The 27,412-nt window shown below is 38.2% G+C and overlaps 1 protein-coding gene across 1 annotated transcript; it reads right to left on the bottom strand.

Moving 5' to 3' along the window:
- Positions 1-226: 226 nt before the first annotated feature.
- Positions 227-24,846, bottom strand: LOC140928876 (uncharacterized). Its single transcript, XM_073378680.1, has 25 exons — positions 24,246-24,846; positions 23,039-23,191; positions 21,254-21,344; positions 19,094-19,189; positions 18,843-18,914; positions 18,608-18,723; positions 18,028-18,096; positions 17,237-17,291; positions 16,732-16,844; positions 15,742-15,973; positions 13,643-13,846; positions 11,092-11,186; positions 10,482-10,536; positions 10,283-10,318; positions 9,823-9,911; positions 9,227-9,338; positions 7,187-7,975; positions 5,973-6,044; positions 5,159-5,365; positions 3,423-3,558; positions 3,145-3,226; positions 2,906-3,020; positions 2,290-2,409; positions 1,522-1,598; positions 227-1,270 (listed from the first exon to the last, which is right to left on the bottom strand). Exons 1-25 carry the CDS (start codon positions 24,575-24,577, stop codon positions 1,168-1,170), a joined length of 3,621 nt encoding a protein of 1,206 aa, XP_073234781.1. The 5' UTR covers positions 24,578-24,846; the 3' UTR covers positions 227-1,167.
- Between the last annotated feature and the right edge of the window lie 2,566 nt (positions 24,847-27,412).

Raw genomic sequence — 27,412 nt, 5'->3', positions numbered from 1 at the left:
TAAAAATCTATTTCTCAGTTCTAAATCATAAGTTCGGGCGGGAAGGCTTTTGATATTGTGAACCAGGCTGTAGGACTCTGACAAAACCTTTCCGGCGAAACAAACCCATCGAAAGAGAAAGAGAAAGAGTTCACAACCCAGAATCAGTTATACTGAAACCCTTCGCAAGCTAATCTCTTAATAACAACTCGGCTACCAATCTGACCCGTGACACGGTGTGATACCATTGCTGAATGAAATCATGAAACTTTAATTTGTAAATAACGCATGATGAATACCATTTACTGTAGGTGGTGTTGATATAAATCTGTTTTAAAAACGAGCACAAATGAAAACACGTTATGTTGGAATTGCACAGAAAAACCCTCTTAACGTAAAATTCATTCCATTCCTGATGGCTCTCTCTACTACGTAACTTAAAAACTTTTGTACACTAAAAAAATGAGAAAAAAGAAAACTTAGTCTTTTTTCATTACCTCAAATCATTATTTGTGTTGCTATAAACTATTTACTTACAAAACTCTTCTTTCAAAATCAGCACGTCTTTATCAGTTTCGCAAAAGCTTATCAGATGAACTATTCCATTTTAAGAGACGTGATTTTTATAAATAAAATGCTAATAATACAAATACATTATGAATTCCTGCATACATGGTATGTTGAAGATAAAATACATATTGCAAATAAATATTAACTTCACTTGAATTATTCTTTATATTACAAATATTCTACAGAATAAAATACGAGATTACGGCATGTTTCTCTGCACATGTTTGAAAATCAAGTTCTTCGAACAAGTAAGATTCTATAGAAATCCTTTTTTTCGAATCGTATCCTAGTTTGCTTCTTATCAAAAGCAAAACAAAGTAAAATCAAAGAAGCACCCTCAGTCCCAGGGCGTTTCATTTAGAAATTAAGAAGAGTTCTGGAGACGAAGTTGTTTTCGAACAACCGAGTATTTGGAGTTGATTTATAGCTTGCAATTTACTATCAAAATGCTGTCCCTTATTTTCGCAAACCCTCGCAGCAGAACTGAGCTAGATCTGATTACCACTTTCCCATCGCGTCAGTCTTGACGATTTTCCCGCCTCGTTTCTCAAACGAGGCGCACAAGCTACACCAGCTTTATCGTATTTCCTTGCTCAACAGGAGCATTGGTATACTCGTCTATGGGCAACAGTTTAGTTTCTTCTTGTTTTTACCATCTCCTTCGGTCAGAGTTAGCCCATTGCTCTCTTCTACTTCAGTGTCTTCGATTTTTCTGAGCAATCTAAAATAAAACACACGAACAAACTGGTGAAATTAAAGTTAATCCTACCCTACTTCCCGCTTGGGTAAAAGTAGCCTGTTCCAGGCTACAATATAGTCGGGTCCGCGAATCATGAGCTCGTATTTTCGCCTGCCTTTCACTTTCGCGTCATTCCCACTATCTGAGAACCTGGACCAGGCTAGGGTAAAAGGATCTGTAAGTGAAATAATTGTTATTTCGCAAAAAAAAGTTCACAAGAACGCAACACTCACCTTCCCAGCTCAATACAGGCTTCTGTGATGTTCTTGTTCTCTTTCGAGCTTGTTTCGATAAACAACGCACCATACTCCTACAACATTAAACAGAAAACACATCAGCTGTCGCATAAAGCACAATACGGTCGCATAACAGAGGCGATCGTTTCCGAGAGGCAGTCGCACATAGAGCTTCGTGTAGCTGTACTCAGCTATACTGCCTTGCCTGTTTTTTACCGATCGCAAGTAATTCTAGTCGTCTGAGAAATCAAGGTCCGACAAATGACCTCCGACTTCTGCCTGTATAACTTTTTTAACATGAAGCCGTTTTGCGTCAAACTCTAGCCTGTGAGATAGTGGAGCTCGGGCGAAAAATGAAGCGAGAAAAAAAGGAGGGGGATTGGGGAGAGAAGCGCAGGCTGGTCAAACTCACACGCTTTGAAAACCCGTTCACATGATAAGTCACGCCTTGAACCAGTTGAAACGCATCTCCTGTTTTAGTTTGTCTCCCTTAAAGGGCTGTAGGGTACAACTCCGAATGGAGCAACCACACAAGACTACGACACCGAGGGGAACCGCACGAAACGATACGTCAAGTAATCAAATTGGAGGGTTCGTGGACAAACAGAAATCAAGGAAGACTGATGCGGCATCTCTATCTAAACTTGTAATCCGCCCTTGAAAATTGCTTTACTGGACAGTTCAGTCGTTGATCATGTATGACGACAAATAGAACAAAGAGAGGGAATAGTATTTTCAAATCAAGAAGTTCACATGTAGTCTTACTTTTGCTAATTTCTCTCCTTTCTCCGTAGGAATAACCGTCTTGCCCTCTTCAGCATATGATTCGCGTAAATCTGTCTTGTTACCACATAGCATTATGGGGATGGGTTTTGATGTACTGTCCTGTAAAAAAGAAGAAAAACTTTTAAGCGACAACACGAAAATACAAAAAAACATTCACGATAAAAGGTAGTTTTTTCGTTTGCAACTTTTGCCAATTTACGCAATTTTTTTCTCACAACTTGTCTCGCAATAATTGCGACATAACTTGCAAGAAAATTTGTCTGAGGGTATCACCACTGGCATGAAAATGTCTCACAATGTGTTTCCTGCAGCAAGAGTCGCTACTTTTTGCAAAGACTGCTGAAACAAAGACATTGCGAGACATGGTCATTTCGAAGGTGCTACTACGTCTAGTGCAAACTCGTCTCGGAAATAAAATCAAGCCATTTCCAAGTTTCCTCTATCTTCTTAACGTTTACAAGTTTAAAAAATAGTTGTTTCGACTTACTCCTTAGATACAAAAGTTAGGTCCACAAGAGTCAGCTGGGTAACTCATGTGCGACACGGCGAATAACAGCGCGAACCCAAAAACGTAAGGATAAATTCATCACTTTACCTCTATGGCTTCCACCCAGTCACGAACATCGATAAATGAGGTCTCACAAGTGACGTCATATAACAGTAACACACCATCAGCTTTACGGAAGTAAGACTTGGCGATACTCCGGAACCTACAGTGAAGGAGTTACCGATAAGTATGGAGTTCTATATGTGAGGAGAGGAGTTTGCGCAGCGGTAAAGGAGCCCGCCTGCTTGCCTATGGCAAGTGACAGGCGAGGAAAAAACAAGATTTACCTTTCTTGGCCTGCAGTGTCCCAAAGTTGGAGCGCAATAGTTTTGCCATCGACACACAGGTTCTTCATCTGAAAATCGACTCCTGAAACAAAAAATTGGTACGGACAAGAAACGAATCAGCATGCTTTGAAACTTCGTTCTTTGATAAAAGGAAAAAGTTGCAAATTATTAATAATTTTGAATTAATAATGCACTGGCAAAAACTCAACTTGCTTTACTTGATAGCTATATTTCCTAGTAACCTGCAAACAAGTCATGTATGTGACAGTTATACCTACCAAGTGTTGAGTTCAAAGCGTTATGGAATCTGTTGCGACAGAGTCTGAGAATGAAGCTCGATTTACCGACTGCGGCGTCTCCGGCTAAAACCAGTTTGTACATGCGCTCTGGCACACTGTTCTCTGATGTCGACACCTGTAAAACATATTAATCAATGATTTTATAGTTTGAAGGGAACATGAGAACCTTTGCCTAGATAAACTTACACACACTGCACCTTTGGGGCACTTCTATTCAGGGGACACCTCTATTTAAGGGACACCTCTATTCAGGGGACACCTCTATTCAAAGAGCACCTCTATTCAAAAGTTTTTTAGTTACTTGTCAAGTTCTTGTATTACTCTAGCTTTTAAATGCATTTTAATTGCTGTATTTTAGCTTTTTTAAACAATGTTTAATCTTGTTGTATTTTTAACTTTTAGTAAACCGTATTTTTAGTTACTGTAATTTAGGCTAGTTTTATATACATATATATATATATATTTATTATTGTTATTTTTTTATTCTTTTCCAGGGCCCTCATTGATAGCAGCATTTTATGCTGAAGAGATAACCCTGGCTAAATAACATTTATTATTATTATTATATTGTTATTATTATTATTATTATTATTATTATTATTATTATTATTATTATTATTATTATTATTATTATTATTATTATTATTATTATTCAGGGGACACCTCTATTTAAGGGACACCTTTATTCAGAGGACACAAAATTTGGTTCTGGAAAAGTGTTCACATAATCTTTGTATTTGTTAACTATATTGAAGGGACACCTCTATTCAAAGGAAAGGGACACTTTTTCAGGGTCCCGAGACCTGGGTTTAACCTCCATTCAGGAGACAGCTTAACCCTCAAAAGAGACTGACCACAAAAATCGTTGACAAGTTTTAGTGTTGAGTAGTCACAATGGCGATAGCATTCAAAGCAAGAACTCTCACTTAAATCGATGCACTGGACTTGTGAAAATTAAACACCACAACGCAGAGACAAATATATAAATGAATGATTTTGAACACATTATTTAATCATGATTTTTTTCTATATTATCTAGCTGAGTGAGGCGAAATAAAAGAAAAATATTTGATTTGTTGGTTAATTATTAATAAAATCCCAGCCTAACCTCCATTCATGGGACACTTGCCTTGGTCCCAAGGGTGTCCCCTGAACAGAGGTTCCACTGTACTTGATAAGCCATTTCCGAGTTCCCACAAGCCTCTGCATCAAAACGAGGTTAAGGGCTCAGCCTTTGATATGGAAATGATTTTTCATTCTTATGCAAATAAAACTCCTTTTCACAAGAAAGATTGTCCACTTGGCCTCATTTTGAAAGTGAGGGTTTTTGGAACTCGGAAGTGGCCTATTAAATGAGCGACACACTGCGTAGCCTAATTAGTAATATGGGATTTCCATCTAGATAAACGCGCAATATCTCTTTAAACTAGCGGCGATTATTCAAAGAATTTCAAAGTAACCGTGTAAAACCGCCAGTATCTATTCTCACAATGGGAATCTGTTTACTTTGGGTTTTTAAGAACAAGAATAAATGATTATATTTGTGCAATGAAACTTCGTCGCGTGGTAAGTCGTTTAAGAAGCACCAGCCATGAATTTACAACACCCTCAACTTAAGGAACACCACGTACAAAATGTTACATGGAAAAACTAGGTATTCTTATCGCAGCAGCGCTCATTTGAGTAAAGTTGGCGGAAAAATAACTGTGTCTTACATGCATTGGGGTGTTGGTAGATGCCTCAGAAGTAGAATCTGAACCAACAGCCGCACCCCTCTCTCCCTCGGGCGCTTCCGTCTCGGTATCTGTGTCTTCTTCAGAATCCGTAAGAGCAGTTGCCATAGCAACTAACTGCGCCAACTCCTCATCAGCTACGTCATCCTCATCGATATCTTCATCGTCTTCTTCGATAACGCTTTTGAACTGTTGTTGAAAAACAACAGAATGAATATACAGACTATTGCTGAAGTCATTTCAAGCCATTTTGGGCGATTGGAGTCAATGAAAATACAGACTTTTAAATAGGTTAGTCAGTCACAATTGTCGAGATTAATCTACATTATAGCTCTTTTCAACCGTTACTTCAAAGCGGCAATTCACTAGCAGCTGTGTCATGAACCTTCTTTTTTATGCATTCAAGTTTTATTTTTGTCTAGAAACAACTTTCTTCACACAAAACTATTATTTGGTGTTAACAACTAGTTTAAAGGCTAGGCTTAAAGTGAGTATAATTTGTTCAAATTCTATGGAACGTCTTGAAGGTAGAAGTAAAATGCTTGAGAAATTCTAAATATTACTTCAAAGGTTTTTTTTCCAACTGGTTAATTTCCCTCCGCTTGTTACACAAGCTTGATATAATAAACCTAGTTAATGTTTTCTTTCAAATCTTCGTCCCTTTTTTATTGGCATTTGATAATGGCGAGATGTCGTCGCCACAACGTCATGTTTTTTATAGCGTTACTCTTTATGCTTAAATTTTTAAGATAATGTTTAGAAATGTTATAGTTTCAAATCATTTAGCTTGTTTCACCTGAGCTTCAAGTTCTGCACTCAGCTGAGCATCTGCGGCTCGGCTGGTTTCTGATTCAGGAAGAGAGTCGGTCTGTTGGTTGATCAAACAATGTTATGGCGAGTTAACAATGTGTTTTGTAGCTTTACGATAAGGACAGCTAGTCAGATTGGAACAGTTTATGATGGCCTGGCATAAAATCGCGTCTATCCAATCACAGAGAAGCTAAATAGTGCACTAAAGCAATCAAATTTGGTTCGCCTCCTGACAAGATAAGAACTAGGAATTTCAGTTTGATTGATTAGAGGGCTTTACACAGAGTTTTACGCAGAAAAAAATTTGAAAAAATCCAGGACGCGGGTAGAGTGAATTAAGTTTCAATAGGGGTTCATTAAAAACTGCTCCAGGCAAATACTTGCTGAATGCTTTTTCGCAGAGATTAGAAAGATGTGAACAGTGGTAGAAAGCGAATACTAGGAGTTTAAATTATGCGGTCACTACTATTTAATCACGAGAAAGTGATAAGAACTTCTTATAGGATTTTAACAAAAATAAAACTCTTAAAACTTCTTAGCAGGCAACACTACAGACAAGATAAAAGAACGTTTTACTTAACGAGGTTACAGTTTACATCTTCTTAACAGGATACGATGTTCTTTGAATTTAGTGAAGAAAAGGCGATAACACCAGTGATAAATGTCTTATCTTGAAAAACTTACTGCCTGATTTTGGTGAGAAATCGTCGTATTTTATGGTGTAGTTAATCACTTAAAATTTATGATTTCTTTACTTTCAGAATTTTATTGTTTTTAATCTTTATCTTTACTTAACTGTTTATCTGCTGATCATTTTACTTCTAAAATTCAGAATTACAACTGAATAAAGCTGCCGCATCAAATGCAAGAAATTTAGATTATATGTTAGCCTGCGTGGTAGGTGGTAGGCGTTAAAAGGGGAAGGAGAAGGGGGAATTTGGGCGCCCGAGTTATAGAAAGGAAAGTAACCCCTCCTCTCTCCTCCCTCGTGCGTGGTCTCGCGCCCTAATTCCCTTCCCCTTTCCTTTCGAACGCCTGCCACGCAGGCTAATTATATGTTTACAATAGCGTTTAACGTTGTGTCTCTTTTTAAGATTTAGGACCTCAAGAACGTTGTGAAGAGTTCAAATATTTTACGAGTGATAGAAATTCAATAGATAATACACGTTACAGGTTAAGTTTACGTTCATAAAGGTTTACCTTAGCCCTGTTGCGTTTTATTACCAGGGAGTTACTTCTTTTGAGATCACATCCATCAGTGCGACTACCAGGGAACAATTTGTTCTCTTCACTATTGACCAATCTCTTGGAGATGGTTTCTTCGCTGAGTTTTCTTTGACTTGGACCTAGATCCGGCCTCGTTACGAAACGATCCAAGTCTTCGGGATGAACAGTTTCTATTTCAGTGTTTAAATTCCGTATCACTCTCATCACGGGCGCGTGGTTATGCGAACTCGCAACAATGCTGTCTTTATAATCGTCTTTTCTCTCCGACAAACTCTCTCTACTAGAACGTAGGGATTTAAGTTTCTCAGAAAGCTGCCAAACACCAACTCCTTTACCAAAGTTTTCCCCTTCCTCGCTTTGCGCGCGCGAAGTAGGAAGGGATCTAGTCCTTTCACCATTAAAATCATTTCTCCGTCTCACTTGCTCCAAGCTATTCCACTTGCCCGCCCGCGCAATTGCGGGCCACGCGGATCTGTCGCCCTTGCTATTCGATTTGTTAAATAAGTGTTCTAGGCTTTTATGCCTACAAGGTTTTCTCAGATGACTATTTCTATCAAACGGTGAGTGTGATCTCGGTAAACTGTTCGCGTTTCTTTCCACATTTGTTTGTTGCGCCGTTGGTTGCGCGGGATCTGGTTCGTGTTCCGCGTCACTTTCCCACATGACGTCATTAGTGTGCTCCTGGAGGGTCACGTGACGATCATGAGGCGTAGCCGCCACTTTAGAAAGTTTAGGAGCAGCTTCAAAATGATGCGCGTTTATCTGAGTGTTTGATTTAAGAATAGCGCCTTTAGTTGTATTTAAATGTAAAGATTTAAAACCCGGACAGAGGTCATGGGGTCAGTTACAATTTTAGACGCAAAAGTATCCATTAGAAAAGGTTGCATTTTATATTAACTCAACTTTTGTGTTCAATAGTATTGCTTTCTATCGGGAAAGAACTTTCCCCATGACATTTGTCCAGAATAACATTTAAACTTTTACAAATAGTCAACTTAACATGGTTAGTTTATCAATTTTTCCTTCTACGCTAAAAAATGTTTAAGGTTTAAATTTTAATTGTTACTGGATCTTAAGTTGTTTTCGTTTAAAGGATAACAGTTTATTATTATTTTTTTAAAGTTAGACGTTAACGTAGAACACATTCGAAAACTAATTTCTGAAGCGAACTGAAGAGTTGCAAATAGGTCAAATTTTAATCTGGAATTAAAAAGACTGACAGCTAGCTGACGGCCTCACTGTCTAACAGACTGCCATCATGTTCTCTAACTGAATAGCTGACTATCAGACCGCCAAATTTAAGTGATTGGTCAGCTTTCTATTTGAGTATCGCGAGGGTGGGGGAAGAGACATTTAACAATTTTTCCCGGCTAGCTCGCACGTGGTCTTCGACTCTCCTGAGCCTACTGGTAGGCTAGACTCAACACAGTGACCGTGGAACCTTCATAGTGTACAGACAATGCAATATATGACACTGGGGGAGGGAGGGGGGAGCATGCCGAGGTCAGTGATTTCCAGGGACTGTTTTTTATCCCGAAATTGTGTCCATGCTGTAAAACGCAAGGTCGAGTCATTAGGTTGCAAAGTGTGCGTGCGCATTCTTTAAAGTTTTAAGTTAATCGTCGGATTTTAGAGCGCTTGAAATAAGTGGAGTTGTGACTGACTATAACTAATTGCCTGGCAGTCAAGCAGTTCCACCATCTCTACCAACCGTCCAGTTAACAAAGATTAAATATGACTGGCGGTGAGTGAGTTTCTGGCTATCAAGCAGTCGCAAAAACCTTACCAAATCTATAAACCAATTAACTTAGGTCAAATATAACTGCCAGTGACTGATTTTCTGGCTGTCAAACAGTCCGCACGATCTCTACCAATAGACCAATCAACTAAGTCTAAATAGACTGACCAATTATTGTCTGGAATATGACTGTCTAGCTGAAGGAAAGCCACAACATGCAAGGAACACAAACTGTATGGTGTACAAAACAAAGCAACTAAATATAGGACAGGTACCGTCATGGTGTTGACATCAGACTCTGGTTCATATCCAGACAATTCATCAGGTTCATGATCCACAGCTTCTGCGCCATCACCCATATCATCCTCAGACTTGGGACCCTGAAGACTAAACATTCCGTCAAGAATGATTACAATGATTTTTGGATGATTTTTCGGATGTTCTTAACGTATAAAGTTTAGGAGGGGAGATGTTTAAAATTTTGGGAAAATGGTAAAATATTGGATTTGGGGGTTGTTCAAATGATTAAAATATGAAGTGAATAATAAGTAGACAATTAACAGATAGTCCACTACCACAACAGGGTGCCTCTCATCCCATTAGCGGACTAACTGGTTCATGTGTATACCTTTTCTAACCTAATAAATTTCCTTCCCAAATCAACACCATTTCCCCAAAAGATCAACCGTAATGCCCCCTTAAAATGGGCTTAGTTTCAGGCTACTGTGGATCATGGGTTGCAAGTCACAAACAATACATTAATTATTGCCCCCTCAGTACTGACTGGGAATTGATTAAAAAACAGTCGAACGACGACGAAAAAGATATTGGCCTCAAAGGACTACACCAACACGCATGCATTACAACTTACTGGTTTGGAGTAATGCTGCGACTTGATATGGAACCATAATCGCTGTGTACGCTGGGGTTCCTGTGGCATTTCTCACCGCTCCTGCGAGCCTGAAAAGGAAAGTCAAACTATTTTCTCAGCGAAACTTCGGAACACGGGTTTACTACAAGGGAATTAATAAAGTGGCGGAGAGTGGGAATTAATCAACAGAACATAATGCTGATGTCTCTTACTCGCCGCTGAATCAGCAAGCTTTATAAAGCTTAATCATTTAAAACACGTAACCTGACGTATTAGTGTCCTGACAAACAAAATTGTTGTGATATGGTAAAGCGATTATTGCATAGATTTACGGCAGCACAATAATGTGTGAATTAAATTAACTGGAAGAAAGTAATCTGACTCGTTTGGTTAAAGGGGAAAATGGGGTTCTACGATTTCTTGTACGACTGAAAAACGTACGAAAAAAATATTGACGTACCTTGGATGATTTCAATAATCTTTTACTAGTCAAGGCCTACAAACCAATCAATCCACAGTTAGCATAATTACAATACGCCAGGGAAATGTAGATTTATTACCAACTGACAATAAAAGGGGAAAATGAAGAAAGAAGAAACAAAACAAAACAAAGTACAAAAACAACAACAACGAAACAACAACAAAAAAAGCTTTTTTACCTCAAGAGCCGCCCGTAGGTCGTCATTACTTTCACACAATCTCTTGTTGGTCTCTCTGAAAAAAAATTCATTTAACGTGAATTTTACAAAATTAATCTTACAAAGTAAATCTTAGAATTAAACCTGTTAATACTACTCTGTAGCTGAGATTAATCAGGTTGGGGGGGTGGGGAGATGGAGGGGTTAAACTGGTATTTAAAGCAAGGCTGGAAAGTTGCCCCATTTTTGACACCACTACATATTTTCCACACTGTTTTTCTTTTATTTCCTAGGGTATTGATGGGGAAAATTCGTTTGGCAATTAAGATATTTTGTTTTACTGAGTAAATCTTTTAGCATCGTGAGTTTATTGTTTGATTACGCATAGCCTGTTCCAAGCGTTCAGATAGTGGAGAGCGGTGCTAAGTAAAGAAAGCGATGAAAAGTAGAGGGGGACTGGAGAGAGAGGTTCCCTCTCTCACCTCTCCCTCTCCCTCGCTTTTATTTTTTGCGCTCCTTTTTACTTCGCACCGCTCCCCACTATCTGAACGCCTTGAACAGGCTAGATTACGCAGTGTTATTGTGGCGAGAAAATAAGATGCTAGTAACTCTAAGAGAGTCCATGACGTACTGTAAGATATCCAACTGTTTCGACCAAGTCTTCCTCTCTGATGATTTCATCGTACTGTACGCTTCATCTTCTTCTGCTAATTCCCGATGAAAGTTCTGTAATGATTAGCGTACAAAGAAACATAATTGTAATACTTTTACTGTCACTGTTTCACAAAGAAAACTTTCATGCAAATATAAAATTAACACACCGTGTGGGGTTAAATAACCTACATATGCATCTACTCAGTGAATGTAGAATATGCATACATACGGGGTGGACAATTGAAGGATTGACTTGAACTCTCTGTGTCCCAATTCCCAATCCCCTCCCTGGTCGGGCCCTCAAATAAACTCTGAGGCACTGTACTTTTGACTACTTTTTTCCCTTTTGTTAACGGTTTTGGAACTGAAATTTCTCATGAACTCTGGTTTTTCTTTGACAGGTGTATTTGCCGAGTCTCCAATCATTATATCTTCCTGGTCAGTCACATTTCTAAACTAAAACACCACGATCGATCTAGCTCATTAAAAACTGTTCACTGTGATTAACAGTCTAAATTTATGATTTTTGCTATAGTGTTCAGTTTCTTCTAAATTAAAGACTTGGTTTAAACTGCGTTTTAATTTTAGTTTTAAAAATAATTTAAGATTTACTGGGTTATGAAGTCATCTATATTTCAATAGGCCACTTCCGAGTTTCAAAGACCCTCAGTTTGAAAACGAGGTTAAAAATCTTCCTGGTGATAATTGGTTTCATCAGCATGAGATTTTAAAAAAAATCATTTTGTACCATTAGGGACTGGCGACCATAGACGGCGACGGCAAAGGGAACGTCAAAAAAGCAATAGGTTAAGATTAGCAAAACAAGAACTTTGCACGTGCATCACGCTTTTTTGCACATTTCTTTACCGTCACAGCACGACTACAACGTGAAAACGCCGAATTTCACTTTTATGAAGGACGTAAACAAGCTACTACGAAATTTTCTTTCTCATTCTGAACTTGGCTATGGTTTTTAGGAATTAAATTCCAGGAGAGTTCGCCTACATTTGACAAAGTAAGTGAGTTGGAACTGTCGCGATGAAGACTGAATGAACGCGAATGCACTTTTTAAGCGATGTTTTCGCTGCCTTCGCCGTCCTCGGATCTTAAGGTCCCTTATGATTTCGCACTTAGCCTCACTTTAAAACAAAGGTTTGAGGGAACTCAGAAAAGAACTAAAGATGGTTTTATCGTCGTACCGTTTGTAGCTCGTGTGTAGTGCTGTCAGTGTCTGATGTTTCACTAGTCATAACATGTCGTTTTTGTAAATAAGAAAGTGGCAGCGTTCTTTTGTTTAACAAGTTCTTTGTCTTTTGTGAAGTCTGCGCGTGTCTATTGTCAGAGGAGCAAGTGACGGTAGAGGAGAAAGTCACCGATGGATTTTTACGCAGTTTACTCTTTGCTCCATCTTGAGTTTTACTTCTCCTGCTACCAGCACCTTCTTTTAACTGTTGCCCAGCTTCTTCAGAATCGGAATCAAACTCCGGAGTTATTGACTTTATTTTTCCACGTCCTGGATTACTATCTCTTTCAACGCTTCCCTCATTACTTTCCAATTTGCTACTCACATTTCCGTCACCTCTTCTTTTCAAATAGTTCTTTCCCTTTTTTCCGTCATTCTTTTTTAATCCAACATCTTTTGAGTCGTTCTTTTTCAACGCAGAGTTTCCGACTTCGCCCTTTTTCACCGCAGTATTTCTGGGTTCACTCTTTCTCAAACTAGAGTCTCTCAGTTCAATCCTTTTCACCGCGCCTTCCTTCACCTTCTCGTTCATTTTGCTCTCTCCTCTGTTCTTTGCACTCTTCGACAGTTTGCCGAAGTACTTTCCGAACCGAGAACTGAACCTCTTGCTCTCTCTCAACAGCGTGTCCGTGTCTCTGGAAGCGTCCGATTGTTCAGTATCGTCTGACGTCACACTTGCGGTACAGTCTGTTGTCAGTTTTGGTTTATTCTGTTAGGTTTGAAATTTATTGCAGGTTTATATGTTTTAACTTGCGTTTAACGGTTTTATTTGATTTCATTTATGTTTAAGTCTTGTGCAAGAGAAGTTTCACCCAAGACTAAGAACCGTTTTTCCCTCCAAAAGAATATTTTAGAACGTTAACATTGGCGGCACAAAATTGCTTTCATAATTGTGTAAACTCTTTTTTCAAGCCTCAAACCTATATTTCAAATTTTTAAAGGACCCAGTTTAGAGTTTAGGACAATTATCTCCTATTTACGCCATTTGTCTTGTCTTAAATAAAATATACTAATTTTTGCACCTTCTTTCAATTTTTGACCGAAATAATCAATTACAGTGTCAATGCAATCACTATTAAATTTGTCTTTATTAATTTTATTTCCTTCTCAGCAGTAACGCGTTCAAAACACTTAACGCACAATTTTCGAGCGAAAGAAAACTTTATTAAAAAAGATTTGACATCAGTAAGATATCGAGGCTTGGGTAAAACCAAAATTTTGCACAAGCTGGGTTTATGCCATTTATAAAGTTTTACTGATTTTAGTTTCGATTTAAACAGCCTACCATAGTACAATAACCCAGTATAACCGGTTCATCATCAAATAAGCAGTTGTCTTCATTCGAGATAGGATCATCAACTTCACAAGTCTGTTTAGCTGGGGGAATCAGATGATGTATCTGACCTGTCTCCCGGCTGTTCAGAATGCCTGCATTGTTGTTATAGTCTAATTCTTTTTCGCTTTCTTCTTCTGCTATATCTTCAGGTACCTAGAAGTTTGCTTGTTTATAAGTTTATGAACTGCTACTAACAACAAAAGATTATGTTGAGGATATTATATGGTCGAGATGAAAAAAAAGGGAAAGTTAAGAACTCACGAATTATCAGAATCTTTGGCCGAGTTGTTCGAATGACGATTAAGATCTTCCCCAAGTTTTTGCTACGCGTAGAAAAACACCCATTCAAAAGCGCGCGTTATAAATCAGGCCCCAATTGTTCAACAGATGGATAGCGCTATCCACTTCACTGGATAACATCTCTATTCACTGGTTAACGCTTTTGTTTTTCCTGATACGTATCTTGTGGATAGTGATTTATCCGGTGGATAGCACTGTCCACTTTTTCATCGACTGGAGCCAGGGCTGTCGATCGCCAATCAAATTGGAGATTTAAGTTAAAGTTGTGATTAACACTGAAATCGGGACTGCCGATCATAGGCACTCACATTAGAGAGTAACTAGCACAGGATTTGCGCTTATCGTCTTTCGAACAACTCGACCCTGAAAGGAATTTTAGAATTTAACTTCAAATGAAATGCTTATGTTTAAAGTTTAAGAACAATTAAGCTCTGACAAAGTGTTTTAAAAAAGGTTTAAAATTTAATTTGTTAAGTTTCATATTTTTTTCATTGATAAATGTTTTAAATTGTATTTTCTCATATCTATTTGATGAGGATATATTCAATTTTATCATTTAGGGTTTGACTTTGTTCAATACGCAAAGAATATGTCAAAACGCTTTACAACAGTTTCACTACTTGTCAAATTTGCTACGTTCGAGTTCGCTACCTACATATTCGTCTCGCCGCCTATTGGCAAAGTCCAAGACTTGCACCCTAGGAGGGGCAAGCTTAAAAGAACGAGAAATATATTAAAAGATGTTTTTTTTCGTGGAGCGATTAAGGGAATGCTTTCAGTGGTTTATAGAAAGTAATATGAAGCGAATTTGTTGTGAACTAGGACGTAGCGAATTTAACAAGTAGCGAACCGGTTGTTACTGTCAAAACTAAGGCTATGTTGACTCTATACCGGATAGCTCTTGTGCCAACACGGAATCAATACCGGATAGCCCTTGTGCCAACACGGAATCAATACCGGATAGCCCTTGTGCCAACACGGAATCAATACTGGATAGCTCTTGTGCCAACACGGAATCAATACCGGATGGCTCTTGTGCCAACACGGAATCAATACCGGATGGCTCTCGTGCCAACACGGAATCAATACCGGATAGGGCTTCTCTTCACACGTAAAAACAGTGACTTCGGAAGAATTTCTGTAGCGGAGCGAAGCTGGGCCCAGCCTATCTTGAAACTGGATCGTCATAGGTTTCTACCATTTTTCATCATAGTGTGAACAGGTATAATTGCCCACTCCAGAAATACCATAACATACCATAATGCTCTTTGTTTGTCACCCCAAAATTTTGCATAAGCATTGTCTTAAGTTTCTCTTGGGAGTTAAAATGTCCCCAAGAGAAACTAAAAACAATGCTTATGCAAAATTTTGGGGTGACAAACAAAGAGCATTTTGGTATGTTATGGTATTTTCTTGAGGGGTCAATTAGGACCGTACCGGAAGTAAATGAGTAAGAGCGAGGCCTGGAACCCACTGAGACGGAAGTAGATATTCAAACCTGAGGAGTGGGATTTAGTGCACCAAACCCTCTCGGCCAACTTCTCAAGTACGATGTTCGGTGTGTGTGAACGACTTATTCCACTTCTGTGCAGTTGCCGTTCTTACTGCCCTGGATGGATATAGATATTCATGTTGACACGGAAAGCTAACCGGCATAGTATAGACATAACCTGAAAATTCTTGTACCCACACGTGCTACAAACAAAGGTATTTAGTAAATGATATCTTGACTAACAGGATATACTTACTGATAGCTGTTGAACCTGCATAAGTTCCGTCATAAGTGAATTTTCATTCATGATGGTCTCATCATCAACCTCACAGCTCTGCTGTGTTGGAAGCAAAGCTGATCCCCTCCGTGAACTCCCTGCACTGTAGGGTGTTGTTGTTGGTACAGCTCTCAGGGGTGTTGCCTGTTCAGGCTTGCCGTCCACACTATCAGCAGGTGTCAGGTCTTCAGCAAAACCTGGCGAGCACCGACTTAATGGAAGGAAAGATCAGAAGAGCTGTCAGCCATTAAATTTAGAAAATTAACTGCTGTAAAATCCAGGTTGTAAGCCCATCTAAATGTAACCAGAAGATTTATATAAGTTGAAAGCCCTTCCCCCGATTATAGGCCTATCTGTGAGTATCAGTGCTTGTACAAATAATTTATTAATTTTAATATCTTGTTTTGTTAGGTTCTTCTAGTTTTGAACTTTTCTTGGAGTAAAATTAACCAGGAGTCATTATCCCCTTGTTACAAGACATTTTTATTTATCCCTTTTTGCCCCCCCTCTCTCCCTCTCCAGCTATTAAAATGCTCTCGAGAATATAAGCTTACCCAAAACCCCTTATAGTAATCTACATTAAGCCCAGTATGAGCTACGAATTCACCAATACTGCTTGATGATTAGGTATGGGGTCTCTTCTTTCTGATCCTTTCTAATACTCCCTAACATACTGTAGGATTGGTAAATGTTAAAATCGTTGTTAGTATATACACACTCAGTGATCTTGGTGATTTAGGCAATCTGATTGGTTCACTATCTTGGACTATTCAAAATTAAATATACTGAGATGTCAAGAACTTACTTAAAAATTCAAGATTTGAGGCAAAAAGGGAAAAAACCTGAGTCTTAAGAAAGCCCACATGATAGAGACATTAAAAGACACAAAATTTATTCTATGTACCACACGAAAGCTCTAGACACTGACATTTGAAAGAAGTGATCTCACATATAAAAAGTTGCCTTTACCTATTTACAGGTGACTTTGCACTTCGTGTTAAACTTGATGTTGGTGAATACAGTGTTGATATTGAATGCCTCTTGCTTGGTGATGGGCTTCTTTTGTCTCCATTTTTTCTCACCTGAATGAGATTAGGTTAAAGAAGAGGTATTATTATTTAGACAACAGCATTACCCCTGATGTGAAAGTTGCAAAAGGCATCAGCATCAGCTAATAGAGAGGAGAAAGCGTTATGTCATATTGCCATGGTAGCCAAATTTTTGGATGACAACAAACCAAAAATTCACTCAAAAGGAGAATTCACACTGTTTTAACCTTCATCGATCTTATTCAATTTCATTAAATTTGTCAAATGTTGGCAACATTTCCGGGGTTGAATCCAAAATGACCATACCTAAGTTTAGGTTGTTCATTTAACTGCCAGGATCAATATCACTTTCATATATTTATCGCAGTTCAAACTATGAGTCATTTCACATATTTCCATTCATTATTAATGTCATTTATACTTACCTCTAATGCTGCTCGCAAATCATCATTGGTATCATGCAATTTCTTGTTGGCTTCACTGAAAAATCAATTCATAAGTTTACACAAAGCAATTCAACGTTGTAATAAACCAGTTTAATTTCTCAGAAACATCAATGTAATCTGAGAAAAAGGAAAGTAAAATCTAAATTATTTGCATATATTTTCAAAATTGGTGACTATAGAGTGTTTTTACTCATGAGGCCAGCATTTAATCAAATAATTTATTGGAACAAAAGAAAGCATTTGTCAAGTCAAGTCAAGTCAATTTTTATTTAAACTCACACAGAATAATTATAATTAATACAAATTAGTGCTTTAAAATATAAAATCGAGAGATTGTGAAGGGAAAGAAAATTTCAATTGTAGGTTCATTGTGCAGAGTTCGGGACACCTAAATAGTTCGTGGAACTAACCGAGTAGGTGACTCAAACAAGAATATGAGTAGAAGAATAGAAGAGTAGTAGATAAAGAAAAGAGTTCAACTCCCACAGGACTGGATTGGAACACCAACACGGCCACCATTTCTTTGTTTGGAACACTAATAATCATAGGCAGGGTGATGTCACGTGAAAACACTTCATTAAGTTTTTTCCATAACATGATGACCTTAATATTTGCCGATCTGTCTAAAAGTAACTAGTATTTACAAATTTGTGATAACAAGAGTATAGAGGTTTTATGCACTAATTTTCACTACAGTCCTCAATACTCTTTCTCCACAACCTTTTTTAAGTCGAGTTTTTAAAATCAAGTTTGTAGGCTGGTTTACTTACTGAAGTAACTGGAGCTGTCTTGTTAAACTTTCTTGTTCTTGAACACACTCCATTACTGTTCTCTTCTCTCTAAACAAAATTTAGTGAAAATATTGAAGGAGTGTCTAAATTAAGCAATAGAAAATGATGACTTTGTTGAAATTTCTAACATGTGACATGGCTCATAGGGCTGGGTAACTATTGTTTGAATGAAGGGAACTATATTAATAAAGTTTCAAAACAAACTGCTACATTGATTGTTGAAGTACAATTGCCACCAAAAAAAAATAGAAAAGGTGATGCAAGCCCCTTGTTCTGGTTAAGGGCTAACATCATCACTAATTAATAAAGGTTTAACTCAAGTTGGGGAAATAAAATAAACCTGGCCAGGGATTTACCATTTTCTTGAGTTGTCAATGAACAAGCCAAATTGAGAGCTGAACCTCTTTTTATCTCACAATGCTCATGCCAAGTAGCATGAGCTCACAATATTTAGTAGCCAGGCAAATCTCTGGTCCCTATGGACAGCCCTGATCAAATCAACAGCAAGTTTAGCCCATTTCCTACACTGTATACAGGTACAAATACTTCACACACTTACGCCACTAGTTGAGCTTCCTGCTCTTCATAGTCACTTCTTAGCTGAGCAAGTTCGCTTCGCAGCACGGCCAGATTAGTCTGCGCATCTGTGAGCTGACTTCGCAGAAATCTAATCTCCTGCACATAAAAAATGATATCATAAAGTTAAAGGTACTGAAGAAAATAAAAGCTACCAGTGACACTTTTCAATACAGGAATTTTTAAGCAAATTCAAACATAATGTACAGAAAACCAACCTGAACTTTCTCATCCACCTCCTCTTTGATCTTTTGCTCTTCAGGTTCTTTTCTTTTCAGCCTTCCCTCAAGCTGTAGTCAACATGTATTCAATACATTAATAAAAAAATGAAATAACAAAAGCACTTTTACCATGTAGCAAGGATGAAACTAAGATAAATTATTATCATGATTTAAGCCTAAGTTCATAATAAAATGCAAGGGAATACAATGTACATTGTATGCACAACAGCAAGAATTACTCCACAAACCTTCTGTATTCTTGCAGTTAATGTTTGTATCTCTTTTGTTTTAGTTTCCAGTTGCCAGACAATATCCAAATTGGACCTTTCTTGCTTACTCCTTTCCTGCAAAAGAAAATTTATCAGGAAATAGTAAAATTAACAATTTATGGCATAATGGCTAGTGATAGCCTGCCACTGTACAAACATCATAAATTTGTCAGTTTCTTAAGCTATTCAGTTTTTTCATGAAAACGAGTTACAGAATTCCAAACCTCAGATAAAAAAACTAACATGTGGATACAGTGAGCCGCAAATAAATTGTACACATTTGCCATCTACTGTCAAGATCAGTTTCAATCCAAGTGGACCGGCTCTAATAATTTTCCCAGTAATATGAGGCTAGTGACTTGACCTGACTCTCACCAGAAACTCATAAGGGGTTGAAATGTGTAACTCTCATATGTTTGCTTTGTCCGATGCTCGTGATTAGTCATTTTCCAAAGTACCATATTTGGAACAAGAAGAAGAGATAACTGACCAATCAAATTTCGTAAACAACGTGACGCAATTTTCCTTCAGGTTCCCGCGCCCGCTTAAAAAAATGGCCGACAAACAGGGGAAAAACTCCCGAAAGCCGAGAAAGCTTTCAAAGGTTGAAACCAGGAATATTACCGAAACACTGAGCAGGATATGATTGCCTTACCACCCGGGCTAAACGTAACATTATGAAACCCATTGACAGCCTCGCAACTTCTTGAAGTTGTCACTTCAAAAAACTATGCCTCGTTGACCCTCTGCACAGTAAACTTATACTGCAAACAGGCTTTTAAAATTCTTATGTTAAAAGTCTAGAATAAACAGTGAAAAATATTTTCGAATAAAATTCATTAGTTGCACATCGAAAAGTGTCCAAAACCTGAACCTGACATCTTTGCAAAAAGTGATGCTTGTAATGAATGTGGGAAGCATTTTAAAAGCTTAGATTAAACTTAGATGTTGTAGTCACGCTCGTGTTTTGAGCTAATTTTATAAATGAACAAACTCAAAACAATAGAGAAGCTGTTTCTTGAAAATTTTTATTCAACGAAAAGTTAATCCTCTTAAGCAATTCGGAAAACACTATCTGGATCGTGGATCCGTTCACGCAAGTGAAATCGGCTAAGCACATGGCAAAATTCAACACAAAATCCATCTCAAATCAGGGCACATTTTGTAATTTTTCTTTAGCGCCGAAGAGAAAAATTTATAAAACGTCTATGAAACATTTAAAAGTACATAAATTCCCTTTCAAAAACGTAATTGTCTTGGCCATAGAGTGCAAAATGTACCTGAAAATTCAGCAAAAACTTCGCTGACTTGGTTGCATTAAAAAACTCCGCCGTGAAGAAAACAAGGTTGAATTCCTTGAGGGATGATTTCTTGATGAAAAGCTTCCCTTTCTCCACAAAAAGAAAGCTGAGCATACTTTTGAACTTTCTCTTTCCATTTTTTGTCTTTTAACAGTGTATTTTTAACCGTGAAATGCAGAACTCTTGTCTTAAAACATCTGCATTGTGATCGCGCAGCAGCCATTTTGTTCAAAATGGATATCCGTCACTAAGGTTTCCAAATATGGTCAAAATGAATATTCACGAGCATTGAACACGAGTTACACGTTTCAACCCCTTATGGGTTTCTGCTCTCCCTTAATGACTGGGCCGCCAGACCATGGCCGGACTGGTCATTTTGACTACGACATAGGTTTTTTTCAAAGAGTTTTTGCTGAAAAACAATCTCCTTCATGCATACTTTTTAGGATTTGACTGATCTGGCTAGATAGGTTTGATTAAAAGTGAAATCTTTGTTCAATGGGAATGGTCTAGCAGGTCAGTTCTAACAAATGGACACGTACAGAGCCCTAACAGCGTGCAAAGAAAGTTGTGTCCGATAGCCCGGGGTTAGTGGATTTTGCTATCGGGCTAATGATTTTTGTTCTTAACTTGCCCGACGGGCAAATGCTGTTTTTTGGGGAAATTTAATTACAGAAGGACTAGTACATGTTAGCTACAGCTTGCCCGAATGGCAGGCTGTGAAACTGACTTTCTTTGCACCCTGGCCCTAAGCCACTGAATTGTCCGACATGATTGAACTAGATAAGTATTTATGTATACAGTGTACTGGCAAATCCAAGTGGGCAGTGAAACAAACCTCTCGTCTAATACGTGTTTCCATTCGTTGCATGTGCTGTTCCATTTCACTATCAAGCTGATCCATATGCTCTGTATGCTTTTCACACGTCCTGAAAAGAAATAGGACAAAAATGTTTACACATATCATGCACTTGATATTTTTATAGTATTTGCTCATATTTTACCAAGAAAACAAAACAGAGGCACAATTTATTTTGCTTTAATCATGAAAACTATGTACTGTCCACTGCCCTTCAATACAGTCAAACCTCTTTAATACGGACACCAAAGGGACAGAACCAATTGTCCACTTTACAGAGGTGCCCGTATTATAGAGGTAGGGAATGTATGATTTTTGGCATGGGAACAAACGAACTGTCCGTAATTGAGAGGTGTCCGTATTATAGAGGTGTCCATAAGGAGAGGTTAGACTGCAAAGAATAATGTCTGAGCTCCGAGTACAAAGTCATATTGCAGATAAACAAGAGGAATTGAGCATGATCAATCACGTCTGCCTTGGGCAAGGATAAACTCATAAAAAAGCCCAGCATGCTGGCTTTTAATAATAATTAACCTGGAACTTAAAAACTCCCCCATCTCTAATTATTTTCCAAAGCAGTTTAGGCTAGTTTTGTGACTAGTATGCACTTAAACTTATCAATGACTTTTGTGGCCAGTCACTTTTGTAGTGCTAAGTTGTACCCTGAATGGAGGTTAAACCTGGGTTTTTCGAAGCCACAAAAAGTGTCCCTTTCCCCTGAAAAGAGGTGTCCCTTCAGTAGAGGTAACAAATACAAAGATCATGAGAACATGTTTCCAGGACCAAAATTTGTGTCCCTTGCACAGAGGTGTCCATTGAATAGAGGTGTCCCAAAGGAGACGTTCCACGGTATTGGATTTGCCATTTTTCTCTTCCGTAATGCATTTTTAACCCATCTTCAAGGATGTCACTAAGATTTCAAGTTGCCAGTAAATACCACAAGTAGGCAGGGAATCAAGCAGCTAAGGATTTCTTTTGGTCTTATTTTTCTTGTATTTTCCTGTCAAAGTAGCCGAGGGTCATGTTCGTAGTAGCCGCGGGAATTCCCTGGCCCCGGCTCTTAATGACAGCCCTGCATCTTTGAGTCGCTTGTCACCATTTCAGCTTTCTTATGTCAATGTACTGTTTCAAGGCCATCATAAAAAATTATTTCATCCTAACAGGGCCTCACTATGGGGCAAATAACTCCCTGAGTTTTGCAGGGTTGTTAACCCCCCATGTCTTCAAATATTGAGAAATGATAGGGAAGGGATGATAGATGATTACATCATAACGCACAGCACATGATGTGTTCACTCCAATCATCACAAATTTACGATAAAACAAAATGCAAGAAAAAGATATTGTTGGCATTGTAATATTTGACCTGATTGGTTTCCTTCCCACCAATCACATTATTATATTACAATGGCATACTTGAGTTTATGTGGAAACGCTTGATGTTAACATTTAAATAGCTCAAACAATGCAAAATAGATGACACTTTATTGTCAGAAAGTCGAGTCAAAAATGAAGAAATGTTAAACTTCGGCAATTATCCGGGAAATTTTATACTCTAATCTGGAGACCTGGAGATATGGTCCAAAATCTGGAGTCTCCCGGATTATCCAGGAGAGTTGACAGCACTGTTTTAGTTGGGTTGTCCTCCCACACCCACTACTGATACAGTACCTCATGATCACACTAGTGATGACTGGCGGCTACTGTAAATAACAGTTATCAAGGTAAGGGAAAGTAAACAAGGGATAACAAGGGATAACAAACCTCTTGAGGGCTTCCTCCAGTCTTTGGTTCTCAGATGCATAATGTTTAACATCTCTCACAACACTAAACAGAAAGCTTTCCAGTAACGCTAACAGCTGTGGTGAGTCAGTAGAGCTATGTAAGTAGTGGAACAACTCAGAAACATACTCCTGTCTGTTGAGAAAAAATAATAACATATAAGATTTATAAAAATAATAATAACTTTATTAATGTGTCAACAAAGGTTTAGCACTGCTGCACATTGGGGACACCTAAAACAAGTTACAATATCAGTTTCTGAAACAACATGTAATTTAAGTAAAGAGAACAAAGCAAGGTCTACAAGGTTATTACCACAAAATTGATCAATAGATTAAGTAACATCTACGAGAAGCTGATAGAAAAACATGAGCAACTTCATAATCATAGCGTACGAGCTTTCATTCTAGCCGCCGCCATTTTGCCACAATGTGAATCTCGAAAACAAAGCTAAGTTAAGGTTCCTATGGAGTCAAAATGAACATGACTTTACCACTTACAGCTTTGATTGTTAAAAACACGCACTTTGTATAAATCAATGATTCAGCCACCGACGTTCTCCTTCAAATTTTACAAAGTACTTTCCGTAGATTTCGCCCCCGCGAAATGAGTTACATTAGAACCCATTCTTCTTGCCGCGTGAAAATTCTCGACCGACGGTTTTCTTGCGCGGCTATGGCTCAACAAAGAAAAACCCTCTTTATATTTAAAGATTCAATATCGGTACCACTTAAACGCCTGTACTTTGAAGAGGTTAAATGAAAATCCACATAGAGTAAAACCATGAAGTCATATAAGCTAAACGTTCTGGAAAGATTAAACGGTGTATAACTCGCATTGTCGCTGACAAATAAGCATGAACTCACGGCTGAATTACCTTATCCCTGCCTGCTTCAGAATCGACTCTACTTTACGAAAATCCATGCCAGTTAAAAGGCCACTAAACTATTTGGCTTCCGCTAGCTCTGATGGTTCGATCTTATCAAAACAAGGAAGCAGAAAATTAGGGTTAAATATTAACCCTTTTTTGCCCCACCGGGTATGACCTACTTCTCAATTTGGTTTCTCACGTTACAAAAATCGTACCGCATCATTTCAAAGACTTTTTCTGCGATTTTTTGGCATTCCAACGCAAACAAGAAAGAAAATTGTGAGCACGAGGAATAGTAGTATTCACGCTCATATTTACCCTGACAATAGCCCGCGAACTCCAAGCGCATCAAGAAGTTTGTCAAACTTTCTGGCCTGATCCTTTGCCTCTGTGTTTAAAGGTTCGTACTCCGCTTGGAACAGCGAACAAACACGTTGAAAGCCATTGGAAAAATCCAGTAGACTTATTTGGTCATCTCGGTCAACATCAAGTTCTTTAAACAAGGTGTCCAATTGCTCACTTGTGAGATTTAGCTCCGAACAACACGACGCTAATTCGTTCTTGTCAATAAAACCGTTTTCGTCCAAGTCCCATGCGTGAAAAATTTCTTTAACATCGTAGTCTATATTTTCTATTCCTTCGGACGCCATACTAATTCATCATCGAGGGAAAAAATAAATAAACCTACTGTAAGATCAAGTATGTACGAGAATTGGACTAAACAAATCATAACGCGTCGCCGACAAATATTTTCTCGTAAGTGATCACTGGTTTTGCATAAGAATAGAGTAGCAACAGGTCGGCTGTCAATTAGGACGATTATCCTGCAAATAAGAGTCTTTTTCATGGGCTGTTGATTAAGTACACGTCACTCCATCGAGTTAAATTTTTGTCAGTCTCTTCGGAAAATATTACGGCCATAAAACTGAAATTTATTAAGATACTTTCTCCTCGAAACTGAATTTCAACACTGGCAATAAATCATGATAACTGGAAAATGATACTTAAGTTAAAAGTGACTAAATTTTCCCCATTCCTATAGACGAACGTCACACAAAATTGAGGTTATCAGGTCAATTAACTTAGGAAGATGAAATGATGTGAAACTTTACATGCAGATTTTTATCCATCATTTCTTATGTCGGCTGTTCAGAACTGAGCATATGCATAAAGTTATGAGTCAGTCTAGCAACGTAAGGTAACTATTAACAAGTATACATATTCTTCTAATAGGCCGAGTAAACCTCCGTGATATTGTTCAACTGAAATCCTCCAGGGGGTAAAGAGACTCATATGTGTTTTTGACCACAAAAGTTTCCAAAGAACAAGAATAAATTTATCACCGTGTTCTCTGAAGTAAAAAACAATAACAAAACAATAAACTATGAAATATAGGATCGTTTCAAAATTGGCAGCGTTCATTTTTAGTAGCTATCCACGTGATGTGGACAGACGTCATATATAGGTGTATTTCTTGCGAATGCAGGCACAATATATATGCTCAGCATTCCGGTTAATAAAAGTCTTCTTCCGGCTCCGTTCGCATTGTACTCGTATCTTTCAGCGCGAAACACCACGAACTAGAGTGGTCAGCTGATCAATTTACGCGGTTAATTTGCTTTCGCGCCTGATTGCAATAACTATGGAATTGATTATAATTTAACAATAAGGTTTAGTCGGCCTCATTAGGCTTTTCAATCCCTTTGGACTTGAATGTAAGCCGATTAACAAAAACAAAATTCTTGCTCGCTTTGTTGTAGCTCAACTACGACGGTTTTGGTGTATCTTACACTACCAATCGCCCTAATATGCTTCGTGCAAGTTGTGGTACTGTCTAAACGAATTTTTTTTTATTATGTGTAACATGTGTCCTGTAATAAATTTTGCAGAGATCATCTTCTTAATTCTTTCGCTTCATGATTTGTGTTTCTGAATTTCTAAACTGAAAGTCTGTTTGTTACTGCGAAATTTATTGATGATAGGAGCTACCAAGGTAAAGTGAATCAGTCTTGGTGTATTAAAAACGAGTGTGAAGATATAAAACAAGTGTCATCGACCCTGGATTTGTTTTCCAAAATGGTTCTTTTTGTTTTAGACTGCAGATAATCTTGTGTAATCTTATAAAGCTGCCGACTATGTCTACTGCAAACAATAAAAGGCGTTAGTATCAAAACAAGTTCAGGATGAACAGTCCAGGTACCATCTTAGTTACAGACCGGCCTGTCTTGCAGTCGAGGAGCCAAGACAAAATTTAAGAAAGCTAGACAGTGTGATCAAGCCAAGTAAATGAGTTAACGCCTCAAGGTGCAGATTGAACTGCTTTTTTTTGGCTTCATGTTTGCCTACAAGTAAAACGTTACTGCTCTGCAATGATTACCTCAGTTCTAAACCCCCCCATCACTACCGCTAATTCACTGAGCCTTAAGACTGCCATATACCGTAAAACTCCGAAAATAAGCTCCTCCCAGTCTAAGCCCCTGCAAATATAAGCCAACCGAACTCGTAACACAAAAAACCTCCTTTAAATCGGCCCTCCAAATATAAGCCCGCCGGGGGCTTGTACTTGGAAATTGCCCTCAAATACTAAGTGAAACAAAGAAAAAACGTTAAATTTCCTTCCAACTATTAGGCTAGCCTAATCGATTTTGAAACGCAAATTTCCCTCAGTAGATAAGCCCCTCCGAATATAAGCCCCTCAAAAAGGGCCTTTGAAAAATACAAGCCCCGGGGCTTATTTCGGAATTTTACGGTAACTATTAACAATTATTGTATAAGGCTGAGTATGATGTGAACAGCATGTTTAAAATGCTGCAGCCAGTCTTCTCACGTACTCGAAGAAATACGATGATCATATTTCCCCGATCTTGAAAGAACTACATTTGTTGCACGTCAAGTCAAGGATTGAGTTAAGATTTTAATTTCCACTTTTAAAGAACATCACGAAATTGGACCCAAATATTTCACAGACTCTTTAATTAAATATACACCTAGCAGATCAGAACACTCCCCTCCACCAACAAGGGATTGTTAGTAGTCCCTAAGTATAATCTTGAGTCCCATGGAAAGCGTGCTTTTGATGATGATGATGATGATGATGATGATAATGATCATTACTGAAGAGTTATGCAGATCGAGGAGATTGTTATCCCGGATAACAGCCTCTGAGATGCGGTTTCGGTTAAGTAGATTCACTGGTTTCGTGTGAACGATTTCTGTCAAAAAAATAAGCGTTATCAAAAATACCCGGATTCCTGTGTACAGGACCTAAAACACTGAGTCCGAACGCCCGTATTTTCTTCAGTTCTAGACAACTCTTAATTCTTATCTAAAGAAAAACTTTCTTCTAGCAACTGATGGCAATGGCCGGGATAATATTGGTGCATTTTAATTGATACCAACAATTCTGTTTAATTCGTGTTTTCAAGCAGGCCTATTCAGTGGTGAAGCCGCTCGTTAAGAAGATTTGAGCTCTAGAAGGATAAATG

Source organism: Porites lutea, chromosome 2 (genome assembly GCF_958299795.1).
Source record: "Porites lutea chromosome 2, jaPorLute2.1, whole genome shotgun sequence".
In the NCBI taxonomy this organism is placed as follows: domain Eukaryota; kingdom Metazoa; phylum Cnidaria; class Anthozoa; order Scleractinia; family Poritidae; genus Porites; species Porites lutea.
Note: the sequence above shows the minus strand (reverse complement) of the source record. Positions and strands in the feature narration are given on the sequence as shown.

Bases quoted from the DNA above. Each gene is read 5' to 3' on its own strand.
- LOC140928876 (XM_073378680.1), bottom strand. From the start codon at position 24,577: ATGGCGTCCGAAGGAATAGAAAATATAGACTACGATGTTAAAGAAATT. The intron at 15,974-16,731 runs GTAAAGGCAACT...CCTTCCATTAAG, and splicing joins GCAAAGTCACCTGTAAATAG to TCGGTGCTCGCCAGGTTTTG. The intron at 9,912-10,282 runs GTACGTCAATAT...TTTCCTTTTCAG, and splicing joins GATTATTGAAATCATCCAAG to GCTCGCAGGAGCGGTGAGAA.